This window comes from Falco biarmicus, chromosome 6 (assembly GCF_023638135.1).
Source record: "Falco biarmicus isolate bFalBia1 chromosome 6, bFalBia1.pri, whole genome shotgun sequence".
NCBI classification, from domain to species: Eukaryota; Metazoa; Chordata; class Aves; order Falconiformes; family Falconidae; genus Falco; species Falco biarmicus.
The window spans coordinates 73499324-73511678 of NC_079293.1; the positions used below are offsets into that span (position 1 = coordinate 73499324).

The 12355-nt window shown below is 54.2% G+C and overlaps 1 protein-coding gene across 4 annotated transcripts; it reads left to right on the forward strand.

Moving 5' to 3' along the window:
- The first annotated feature begins 51 nt into the window (after positions 1-51).
- CTSB (cathepsin B) lies at positions 52-12040 on the forward strand. Of its 4 annotated transcripts, none has more exons than XM_056343480.1 (10): positions 52-150; positions 5789-5940; positions 6490-6575; positions 6988-7102; positions 7355-7473; positions 8188-8273; positions 8977-9123; positions 9807-9923; positions 10470-10598; positions 10692-12040. In XM_056343480.1, the coding sequence occupies exons 2-10, from the start codon at positions 5815-5817 to the stop codon at positions 10787-10789; spliced, it is 1023 nt and encodes a 340-aa protein (XP_056199455.1). In that variant the 5' UTR covers positions 52-150; positions 5789-5814; the 3' UTR covers positions 10790-12040. The 4 variants fall into 4 exon arrangements, with proteins under 4 accessions (XP_056199455.1, XP_056199456.1, XP_056199457.1 ...); XM_056343481.1 differs by lacking the exon at positions 52-150 and adding an exon at positions 269-288; XM_056343482.1 differs by lacking the exon at positions 52-150 and adding an exon at positions 500-521.
- Positions 12041-12355: the final 315 nt, after the last annotated feature.

The window sequence follows — 12355 nt, forward strand, 5'->3', positions numbered from 1 at the left end:
CTGGGGGCAGGCTGGGGGCGGGGAGCGGGCGGCGGGGGGCGGGCAGGCTGCGGGCAGGATGCAGTCACGCTGGGGGCGGGCCGGGGTGACTCAGCCGCCGGGAGCTGCCCCTTCCGCGGCCGCCGAGGGAGCGCGGCGCCGTGCGGGGCGGTGAGACCCGGCGGGGGCGCGGGGGGACCCGGCGGGGGGGGGGGCCCGGGGGGGGGCGGGGGGACCCGGCGGGGGCCGAGCCGGGCCGGGCATAAGGCGCGCGGCGGGGCGGGGGTGCGGGCGCTGCGGCGGGGGCAGGTAAGGGGTAGGGATGCCGCGCCGCGCGGGGGACAGGCGGGGGGGGCAGGGATGGGGTATCCCCATCCACTGCCTCCGTGGGGCGGGGAGCAGCGGAGCGGGGCGAGCCCCGCGCCCGGGGGATGTTGCGGAGCGGCCCTTGGGGGGGCAGCAGCGTCTCCCCAGTTTCCCAGCGGCGTTTCAGGGTATTTTTGGCCGTGGCGGATCCAGGAGGGATGCTCTGCAGCTCAGGGGTGAGGTTTGTTGCAGGGAAAATGCCATTAACCCTCAGTGCGCCTCAAAACCAGCAAACCTTGTAAAAATGTCGGGAGGAGGGAGGGACTCTTGTTTTTGTAATGAAGATAGGGAAAAAAACCCCAACCAAACCTCAGTCCCAGCCCTGACGCAAAGGAGGCCGGTTTGGCACCCACTGAAGTGCTTCTGGGAACATCCCGTGATGTGCGGCCGAGCTTGGGTCTGGCACCAGGACCACAGCTTGGAGACGGCTCTAGGTGGGTGCTGCCTTGCACCCATCTGGCACACCGTGGATCGGCCCAGGCTGCGCTGCAGGCAGGATGCAGCAAAGATCGCCTCCTTCTTGTGTTTACCCCCAGGCTGCAAAGTTGGGGTTGCGGGGTGTCTGCTACAGCAGCTGAGGGCTTGTGCAAGACTCAGGTTTATGGATGGGCCTGTAAGGAGGAGAGAGGGAGAGAGGAAGAAAAAAAAATTTAAGTGCAGCTCCATTTGGGAGGAATCTTGCGCTTTCTGTGAACATAAGCTGTAGATGCGAGCACCACAACTTGCCTCAGGCTGTATTTATTTTGTCAGATACCTAATCTGCTAGCGATTCGGCTTTCCTGGAAAGGAATGGGTATGGGGCAGAGTGACTCATGCTTTTTCTTCTTTTAAGACAAAAAAATCAAGCTTTGATAATGCAGCAATAGCTGTAATGAAGTCACCAGGCCATGAGTTTGGTGTGCCCAAGCTAACCTGGCAGCGCAGCCAGCTGAGCTGGATGGTGTTGTTTGTAGGCTTGCTTTATTGTGGCTTAGAGTCACACACAAATACTGGCAGCCAGAACAAAGGACAAAGCTGGGTTTCGGTAAAGGGCTGCTTGCTGAAGGAGGACACATGACTTGAGCTTTGCTGAGTACCTCTGACCCTGCAGGGGTGGGGGTGTTGTAGCTGTGGGGGTGGGGACAGCCGTGATCATCCTTAAAGCCTTGGAAAAGGGTGTGGGGGTGCCTCTGTGCCTGGAGGGGTTTGGCCCAGACACTGGAGGAGCTGAGGTGCTTCAGGGCTGTGACTTATCTCATGGCCTGACCTGCCTGAACTGAGTCATTTGAGCTGGGCTTTGACTAGCCTGTTTGGGGTTTGGGTTGGCTGGTTTTGACTGTGCAAAGAAATGCCCAGCTAAATGGGTGTTGTGAGCTTTGATTTCTGGGTGATGTGAAGAAAGTCTTCGTGGTGGGACTCCGCAGCGGTGAACCACAGAGGGCTTTGGTGTTGCCGGCACTCTGCATCTCCCTTGGGTGCTGGCTGGGAGGAGGCTGTGGGACCCTGCTGATCCCCGGCATAATGTGGTCCAAATAGTTGGAGCTCCATCCCTGGGAAAGCAGGCAGGGAACTGCAGCTGAGTCCAAGATCTCTTCGTCGGGAGGGATGGAGAAGGCATCTGGGTGATGTCACCTTCCCTCCTCCCTGTGTCCCTGCAGGCAGAGCTGCAGTGAAGAGGGAGTGCGGGTGGGTGGTGCAGCACCAGCCATGGCCATCTCGCTTCAGGTGCTCCTCTCTCTTGCAGGCTGCAGCTGCTCTGAGCAGCTCGTGTTGGAGGGTCTGCAGTCTCAGTGCTTCCTCTTCACTGGCTGGAGGGGGGGGGGGGGCTCAAGGGCTGCACTCAAGTGGCCCAAATGTCCTCTTTTTAAGCAACCAAGCCGGCTGAATTGCCAGTCTTGCCCAGGGTCAGCTGTACTGATGGATAGATAGCAGCTTTCTGCAGTTCCTTCTTGCTCATCCTTCAAGAAATTGCATTACCCCAGCTACTTTGCATCCCAAAGCAGGGGGCAGGGAACTTGTTTTCAGCTCCCAGGTCTGCAGCCCTGTAGGAGGTGCAGCAGCTTGGGTGGGCTCTTTGCAAGCCTCAAGCATCCTCCTGCCATCTGGAGAATTCACTGGGGCAAAGCTGCAGTGTCTTAAAGTCCGACAGCCATGCTTTGCTTCTGTTTCCAAGCTACTAAGCTGTAGTGGGATGTGACCCATGACAACAGCCTTTGCCAGGGTCATGCTGAAGCTGCAAGGGACCTCCAGAGGCATGGGGGGTGCAAAGGGAAGGGTTCTCCTGGGGGTGCTGGAGAAACTCCCCTGGCCTGTTCACTGTGCGGAAAGAAGAGCAGATCTCTGTTGGATGCAGCAGGTGTTACGCAAGTTTGGTTTTGGTGCTGCTCTTTTGGTGACATTTAAAACAGCTGTGGGTGTGGGGAGGGGAAGGTGTGTGTGGAGGAGATAGCGGTGGTGGGGGAAACACACGTGATAACACTGACATAGGAAGTGTCTTGCTGCTAGTATCTGTGGGGAAAAGGGGGTGATGGTGGAAACCAGCAGCTTTTTCTTAACTTGCTGCATTGCCTCTGGGGCTGCTTTGTCTCTGGCTGCATGTGACTTGCTGTCGGTGGACGTTGGCCTGTGAGTCCCATGCCTACGTTCTCTACAGATAGATTTACAGTACACTGGGGGCTTGCTCAAGCTGGGGGTGTGGGTGGGTAGGGAGGAAGAAATCATATGAGATGAAGGATTTCCCCTTCCTTCTCCACCCAGATCTTGGGAAGCTCTGTGCCATCCAGCTGAGAGCATCAGCTCCCCGCTGAGACGCTGTGGCCACAGGAGACTTCATAGAATCACAGAAAGGTTTGGGATGGGAGGTTAAAGGCCAGTCTAGTCCAACCCCCCTGCAGGGACATCTTCAAGTAGATGAGATTGCTCAGCCCCGTCCAACTTGGCCTTGAGTGGTCCCAGGGAAGGGGCATCTACCGCCTCTCTGGGCAACCTCTGCCAGTGTCTCACCACCCTCATTATCAGGAATTTCTTCCTTATATCTAGTCTGTATCGCCCCTCTTCCAGTTGAAAACCATTCCGCCTTGTCCAATCACTACAGGCCCTACTAAAAAATCCATCCCCATTTTTTTTACAAGCCCCCTTTAGGTAACGAAAGGCTGCAGTAAGGTCACCCCAGAGCCTTCTGTTCTCCAGGCTGAACCACCCCAGCTCTCCCGTGGCCCGTGGGGAGGCTTCGTGCCTGTAGGAGACTTGGCAAGAGGCTCGTTAGCTGGAAAACCCGACTGGCTCCCCGGGTGTTTTGAGTTGTGCTGGGTGAGGTCTCTCTGTTTCTGCTGGGTCTGCTGGCAGCCAGCCATGGCGTGCAGAGCTTAAAAGGCGAGCACCCGTTGGAGGGGAAACCTCCTCATATCTTTTTTCATGTTGGTCTCGGGTTGCCCAGAGCTTGCAGTCTGCAGCTGGTGTGGTCCTGGTAACCTGAAGCTGTGAGATCTCCTGTGTCCGTCCATCAAGAGCTTGGCACAAGCAGCAGTGTGATGCAGGAGGCTTTGCAGCATGGGGTTCAGCATGTCAGCGAATTGACAAGCATCCTGCTGAAAACAAAAGTGTATCAGGTGGCTTCAGGCCTCAGAAATGCCTCCCTTCTGTGCTACAGAAAGTAGGAAATTGCCTGCAGGGAGTACAGAAGTTTTTCAGGTTTTTTGTTTGTTTGTTTGTGATTTTTGTTTTGTTGGTGTTTCGGGTTTTTCTAAGATTTTTTCATTAGACAAGGTGCTTCAGCACAGGCTGGCCACCTGCAGGCTTCTGTGGCCATGTTGAAGGGGCACAAGGTAAAAAATCACAGTAGCCTTAGAAATATATATTTATTTTTCTGAGTGTAACCTGCTTCCTGCTGCATAAGCAGTGGAGCATGGTGGGGACACCAGCAATGCTAGCGAGTCCCTTATCCACGAGAAGCTTCCAAGTATGCAAATACATATGAAACCCTTTTGAAGAGGTGAGATTTAGGGGTAGGAGGACCCATGTGCTGCTGAAACTCAACTGGCTTTTGGGCTGAGCATCCTGCTGAAAGCGCAGAGTGGGGGGAGAAATAAATAAATGGTGGAAGGAGGAGGGGGAAAGGAAAAAAACCAAGCCCCTTTATACAGTTAGCTGCAGCTGCCTGGGCTTGTCGCTGGCAGAAAGTAGGACACTCCTGCTGGGTTTTCTTCTCTGTAAAGGCTAAACTTGGCTGCGAGTGGGTGGAGGCAGGCTGCATGGAGATGCGTGTGTGTCTCCCCATCCCCTGCGGCAGCTCGGTAAGCTCTGGTGCCACAGGGATGAGGAGCTGCTGGCAAGAGCTGCCTGCCCGGCTGCTGGGGCGTATTTGCCCAGAAGGGTTTAAGCCCAGGCTTGCAAAGGCGATGACATGTTCAGCTCGCTCAGATGAGTAGGAATTAAAGCCTGAATATCTCTGCTGTCCAGGCTGTAGTGGAGTATCTGAGGTCTTGGGTCGCTCACCAGGCTTGGAGCTCATCAGGATGGACGTGGCAGTGGTGGAAGGGGAGCTGGGGGGCTTTTCAGGAGGAGAAGGGTGCCCTGGTGTGTTTGCAGAGATCAAGCAGCTGGTGGCCTTGCTGTGCATCTGAGTCAGGCGTGGGGATGAGGAGGAAGCAGCGAGGAGGAAGCAGCGGCTGCTGGCATTGGGGGTTAAATTCAAGGATCTCTGGGCTGGATGATGCATTCCAGAGGCTGTGGCCCACCCTTGAGGTGCTCCTGGATTTCCCCTGTGTTTCTGTTCCACAGAATGGGACTTTCCTGGTGCCCTGTGCGAAGGGATGTGGCTTCAGAGCCTCTGCCATGAAAAGCCCCCGTGGGAGGGGAGCGCAGGCAGCAGCTGTGGGCAGCTCCCGGTGCATGCAGACCCCACTCAGCATGGGCAGGGGGGGTCCCTGCCCCAGGGCTGTGACCCCAGTCAGGTCCCCAGGGCAACGGGCTAGCCAAAATGAGGCCATAAAGTCCAAAAATGTGGTTTAGAATGATCCCTTCAAAGGGAAGAGGACTGCACTAGGGCAGGGGCTAGCCGGTCCCCGGGCCTGCAGTCCTGCCGGCCATTTGCCATGGAGGCGGGGTGTCACTTATTCTTTGTCCTAGTCCTTATTCTCCGTTTTTGTGGAAGTAAACATAGCTTTTAATACCCTCCAAATCCCTTGGATCTGCTTCAAAAGGTATTTTCCTGCAGCTACTAATCCTGCAGTGGTAAAGAAACAGGGTTGCCTTGTCTGATTTCTTCTGAGCTGGAGGAGGGGGTTTATGAGTCCTGTACTGTGTCTCTCCTGACCTTTGGAGTAAATCGGGATTGGGAGAGACTGCGTGCAGCCACGTGGTTTGTCATCCCACGTGTTACTGTGACGGTCCTTCTGCCAAGCCCTTGCTCGCAGTCTGAGCCTGCCTTGGGAAGGTTTCCAATGATGCCCATATCTGGCTGCAGGTGGAGTGTCCTGTTCTGTAGCCAAAATGTGGCCATCCGTGTCCATCCTGTGTGCCCTGGTGGCCTTCGCCAATGCTCGCAGCATTCCTTACTACCCTCCTCTCTCCAACGACCTGGTCAACCACATAAACAAGCTCAATACCACTTGGAAGGTAAGTTCCGGGTTTTTTTGTGGTGGTTTTTGGTTTTTTTTTTTCTGGGATGCATCGCTCAACAGTCTCTCTGTGGGACTCAAGAGCCAAGATTTGGGAGTCTCACCACGGTGGTTGCATTCAAACCAGCCTTGTCCTAGGTGAGTTGGTGCTGTCAGGGATTCTTGTGGTGGCAGTACCTGTGGAGCTTCTCCTCTTTGGAGCAGAGCACTGATCAATTTGAAGAGTAGGAGCAATGCTAAGAGGAGAAGACTCTGTGGAAGGCTGGAAACAAGCAGCACGTGTCAAGCTGTATTGGTGACTGGCCAAACCCTCCTTGGCCAGGCTGCTGTGACCAAAGCCTAGAGCTGGACCATAGATTATGGGTCATGATGCACTGATCCTGGAAAGGGAGGTGTTCTGTGTCTGTAGGTAGCTTGGTCTTTGGCCCCTGGGTTTTATAGCAAGGGTCAGGCACTGGTTGGGTTTGAGGGAGATCTGGAGCTGGTCCCAGCAGTGCACTTGGTGGCTGTGAAGAGTCATGTCCTATTTCTCTGTGTCTCTTCCCAGGCAGGGCACAACTTCCGCAACACTGACATGAGCTACGTGAAGAAGCTCTGCGGCACCTTCCTGGGCGGGCCCAAGCTCCCTGAGAGGTGAGTGCCAGGAGAAGGAGATGAAGGCCCTGTAAAAGTTTGTGTGGATGCTCCTGGTGTGTCTGGAGTGGGTGAGGATCTCACCTGGCAGAGGAGATGTGAGCAGGGTTCCCCTGGGTGCAGCTTGTTGGACATCTTGCATGGAATTAAGCACAGATGCATGTGTGGGGGGAACATCCATCCTCTGTCATGCCAGATACTTGACCAATAACGTAATTTGTACTCCTTGAAACTTAAAACGTTGGTAGAGCTGCCTACCTGGTTTGAGGACTTGAAGTATTTATTCTACTTCAGTAAGCAAACAAGAGCCCTTATCCTCCAGATCACCTTCAGAGGAGGTTGGAGAGTCTTGTGCACCCAGTCCTGTTACTCTGGTGTTCCTATAACAGGACTTCTATGTTCTCGCTTGCAGGGTAGATTTTGCTGCAGATATGGAGCTGCCTGATAACTTTGACTCCCGGACGCAGTGGCCTAACTGTCCTACCATCAACGAGATAAGAGACCAAGGCTCTTGTGGTTCTTGCTGGGTAAGAGCATGGGTGGCTTAAGGTCCTGCCAATGCAGAGTTTGCTGGACCAAAAACATGCTGTTGAGTTTGCGACTGAATTACATAAATGGGGTGGTGGGGCACGGGAAGTCCTGCAGTGTCTGAGCTTCTTCTGGGTGGGCTTCTCCCAGCCAGGCTTGTGCTTGCTGCACTCATTGCCAGAAGTTTGCCTGGTTTCTCTCCCGTGGCTGGCTCTAATGGTCTTCCCTTGGGTTTTTGGGGCTGCCTGCAGGCTTTTGGTGCCGTCGAAGCAATTTCAGACAGAATCTGCGTTCACACAAACGCCAAGGTGAGCGTGGAGGTCTCAGCGGAGGACTTGCTGTCATGCTGCGGCTTCGAGTGCGGCATGGGGTGAGCTGCTCTGGGTTCTCGTGCGCTTAAAAGGTGGGTGGGAGGAGTGGGGCCACAACCTGAAGATGCTGACCATTTCAGCCCCATTTTCCTAGTCTCCCTAATGAACAGGAAGCCCCACCAGTGGTTTATGCTGTAGTTGCTGGGGTTAGGTGGGAACAGAAAGTTGTCTGCGTGGACTGAAAGTCCCTGAGGGCCACGTCTTGCCCCAGCAGCAGTGGATGATGATGGCTGGTGGATGGAGGGCAAGCAGATAACGATGCTTTCCCATGCAGAGTCGCCGGCAGCCTAAGCCAAAGGAAGGATCTTTTAATAGCCCCAATGCCTTGGTTTTCAGGCACAAGCCAAATTTTGCCTGTGGCTTTTGCAGTTGTTGAGAGCGGATGGGTGTGGGGGATGGGGGTGGGGGGTGGGGGCGTAGGGGTGTGTGTGTCTCCAAGTTGTGTGGCTTTTGCTGCCTCTGGTGGCAGAGGCTGACCAGGGACCTGGTGAAGCACCACTGCTTTGGGATTTGGAGGCATGGATGCTCTTAGCTCCTTCTTGCCCTGAGGCTTTGATGTCTCGAGGCCTAGAAATCCTGGGGAAGGCAGGGACAGGCTTAAAAAGGTTCAACATGCTGAACGCTTCCCTTCAGCCATCCCATGATGGCTCCGTTTCCCCTCTTCTCCCAAAAGGGGGGAAGGCTGGAGCTGGAACTGCTGCTTCTTTCTTCAGGTGCAATGGTGGTTACCCCTCTGGCGCATGGAGGTACTGGACAGAGAGGGGCCTCGTGTCTGGGGGTCTCTATGATTCCCATGTGGGTAAGTCCTGGTCAGTACCCTTATGAAAGCAAAGAGGAGCATCTCTGTTACAGCTTCATGTCCTTCAGGGTGCTTCTCTTCTGGTCTGCATCCTTGTGGCTGCTCCTTCCTTCAGATCTCTGCTCAAACACTTCTGCTATCCCAGCTGGCTGCTCCTGTCCCCATGGCTCCTTTTGGTCACCCCTTTAGGACAAGGGCCCCTGAAGACCACCTAGAGTCAGGAGACCCATCCAGGAAGGGAGCACAGTAGCCTGACTTAACAACCCCACAAGGCACCTGCTTCCGTAGCAGGAATGAATCAGGCTGTGAATATTTTGGTGGTGGTGGTTTTGGACCAGTTCAATACACTTTGGATGAGGGCAGGAGTCTTCCTGGCGTGTTTCCCCGTCAAAAAGCAACTTCTAGACTGGAAACCTCTGCTTCCTCCTAGTGTGGCCATAAGTTGGTTCATGTTTTCATCTTTTCCATCACCTTGTCAAGAGGGGAGATGGCGGGAAGCAGGTCCAGAAGGAAACTCATTGCCAATGCAAGGATTGGCCATCTGGCTGTGACGGACCTGCTCTTGCTTGCACCCCATGATATGTGGGGTTTTGGGGTCAGAAAGGTTGTGCCCATTCTTGGAGCATATGGTACTTCCTCCAGCATGGCTGATAGACAGGGGTGCTTGGGGACAGCCGGTTCATGCTGCCTCTGTCCTCAACAGGCTGCCGTCCCTACTCCATCCCACCCTGTGAGCACCATGTCAACGGCTCCCGGCCACCGTGCACTGGGGAGGGGGGAGAAACCCCCAGGTGCAGCCGGCACTGCGAACCAGGCTACTCGCCCTCATACAAGGAGGACAAGCACTACGGTAAGGGAGGTGGCCTCCAACACCGCTCAGTGCACAGCAGCTCCAGAGCTGCTCCTAGTGGTAGCTTGGTGGGCTTGGCAGGGTTGGACCTCATCCTAAACTGGTTTATGGTGGTTATTTTCGTGCCCTCGGGATGGGTGGTCCTGGAGGAAAGATAAGCCTGGCAGATGCACAGTTTGTATTTGCTGAGACCCAGCTGAGTTGGGGCGGGGCAGGGACGGGAACTGACTTGAGTCCTCGTGGTGCACGTGCCTGGGTTGAAGGGCATGGTGCTGAGCCCTGTGGGATTACGCTGTCAAAGTCACCTCCTTATTCCTTAGTGGTAGCCAGCCCTATACATGTAGGATAACCTGGCTGCTTCTTGGAGATTTGTCTTAGCCTTGAGTAGTTTGGGGTTTTTTGGAAGTGAGGGTGTGTAAGGAGAAAAATACCCAGTGAAGCTGTCTGAAGTAGGTCTGCGGGTACGGAATAGGACTCAGGTTAAATCATTTCCTCTGGAAGAGGATGGTTGGAGCCCACTTTTCCTGCCTGTCTGTGTCGGTGCCTCTGGAACCTTAGAGTTTGAATTTAACCTTTAAGTGGAGAAGGCCTCTTGCACGGACATGCTGAGCAGTCTCTGCAAGTCCCAAGACCCATGTGGCCTGACAATGCTGTATTAATGGTGGGACTTTTTTCCTCCCCAGGCATCACATCTTATGGTGTCCCTCACAGTGAGAAGGAAATCATGGCTGAGATCTACAAGAATGGCCCAGTGGAAGGAGCCTTTATTGTCTACGAGGACTTCCTGATGTACAAGTCTGGTGAGCATCAGCACTGAGGCTGTAGGGAGCCCCGTTCCCTGCTTCATCCATAGGTCTGTCTTTTGTGGCCCTTGTCCTGCTACTCAAGTCTGAAAGGAGACTTCAAGTTCACGCTTGAGTATCTGGTGTTGCAAGAACGTGGGGAGATACCATCTCCTGTATCCATTGGTTTCTGCTCCGGACTGGCTCAGGGAGGAAGCCCCAATGGGGAACCCCCAGAACTGCAGCTGAGAACAGCAGCTGGTATTGTAGGTAAACTCCTGGCAGATGGCTCTCCTGGTGTGGACCCTAATTCCCTGTTTGGAACTGCTTGGTATGTGCTGTATTTGGGCCCCTTGCTGAGCGTCTCTAGGTGTCCTTCATGTTGAGCTGATGCTTGGCATCAGTCCTTCCTCCAGACTCTACACTAAGCTTCAGGTCCGCATTTAACCAAAGCCACCTTCTCGGCTGGTCTCTGAGTTTTGATATCAAACGTCTCATGAGCTGTCAGCGCTCTGAAGTGTGGAGACACAGCGCCTGTTGATGTGTTGACTTGTTGCCTTGCAGGTGTCTACCAGCACGTGTCTGGCGAGCAGGTTGGAGGCCATGCAATCCGGATCCTGGGCTGGGGGGTGGACAATGGTACTCCATACTGGCTGGCTGCCAACTCCTGGAACACCGACTGGGGAGACAATGGTGAGGTACCCCTGGGGGCTGCCAGAGGGAACCCCCTCCCCATTCTCCTTGGTGCGATGGGGAGGTTGATTTTTGTTCTTGCTGTGCTTCCAGGCTTCTTCAAAATCCTTCGAGGAGAGGACCACTGTGGCATCGAGTCTGAGATTGTGGCTGGCATCCCCAGCACGGAGCAATACTGGAAGAAGATGTAACCTTGATCAAACCACAAATAATCCTGAGCCCCCAATGCTTTTAACTGGTAGCAGATTGGGTGCAGAGCCCCTTTCTCCTAAGAGACTGTAGTTGAGGTTACTTTATTAAAGCTTTTTATGTTTTATTTTTTTTAATGGTATGGCGGAGCTGGAAGTGAAACTGCTCCCTGCAAGCCCTCTGCTCCTGGTGAGTCACAGCTGTGGGGCATTCCATGCTCAAAGGACTGCTGGAGGGCTTGCTGGCCTCTTGCACCATGGCAGTTGGTTAGCCTGCACCCTTTCCAGACCGGTCTGTTACCGGGAGGGTAGGAAGCAGTAGTTTTGCTGGTACTAGGGATGTGGTGGGGCAGTGGAGATGGACCCTGCTGGGAAACCATAGTGGGGGTGATTTGCGTACCCCTGGCTGGGTTGGTCTGTTAGTGCCCGATATGTTAGCGTGTGCCTTGAATTGGCTAAATTTAGACCTATTAATGACAAAATACTGACAAACTTGATGAGGGGCTGGCTCTGCCTGGAGCTGTGTTAAGGCCCCTTCCTGCCCGCAACAAGCCCTTTGTGCGTAGCTTGCTCTGCTCCATCCATTTGGCTGCTTTTTAAACCACTTGTTCGTCAGCTGTTTGTTTAGGGTTTTTTTTTTTCCTGCTGTAGTTTGAGGTTATCGATCCTAGGGAAGGGCCTGGCTGGAGGTCCATGAGCCTTGGATCCAATGTCTTGCAAGCATCTAGGAGCACACTGAAAAGAGCAAACCACCCTTCAGCCATGGCTGGGCAGGTTGGTGTGCAGCAGGTCACACCTCAGTGGGGGTGCTGCACCCAAAATTGGTGTGATGCTTTGGGACTGCGGGTGCTGAACACTGACCAGAGATGAGGGATGTTCCCCATGTTTGCTGCAGGGAGCTCATGCAGATGCTTGGAGGTATCTCACTAAATTGCACACAATTGAACCTTTTTTTTTTCTTCAGCCACAGGCATTAAGAACAAAACCCCTTATTTTTGTTACTGGGGGCAGATGTAATAGCCATGTAGGAGGAATCGTGATTTGTCAACACTAATATAGCAAAAGAGCTTTTTTTTATTATTATTTTAAAGCACAAAGTATATTGCTGAGCTGAGGCTACATGCCTGAAATGTGCGAAGCAGGCTCTCCCTTGCACTTTAAAATAGCCCCTTACCTCTGCTTACTCAGACACCAGTGAGACAGAGCTGTGGTGTATGTGATTGGAACAACTGTGCCAATAAATGATTTCTCCGATGTCTTTGTCTCCTGGCCCTTGGTTGACTTTAGACCCCCTCAAACCATTCTCCTGTTCCCTGCATTGTGGAAACCAGGCGAGACCCTTCTGTCATGCCAGCGTGGTCAGTCCCAGCCCTGCCCTCTGGCTGTACTGGTGCCAGCATGGATGCAGCCACTGCCTGCAGCTTGTGCTGCCTCCTGAGCAGCCCCTGGGCATTGCCCACTGGTCAGGGGAACGTGCTTCAACATGGGCGAGGGTGCAGCCAGGGCTGCCCCCAGCACCTCTGCACGCTGGCATGGAGGGTGCGTGGTGAGACGGATGTACCAAGGCAC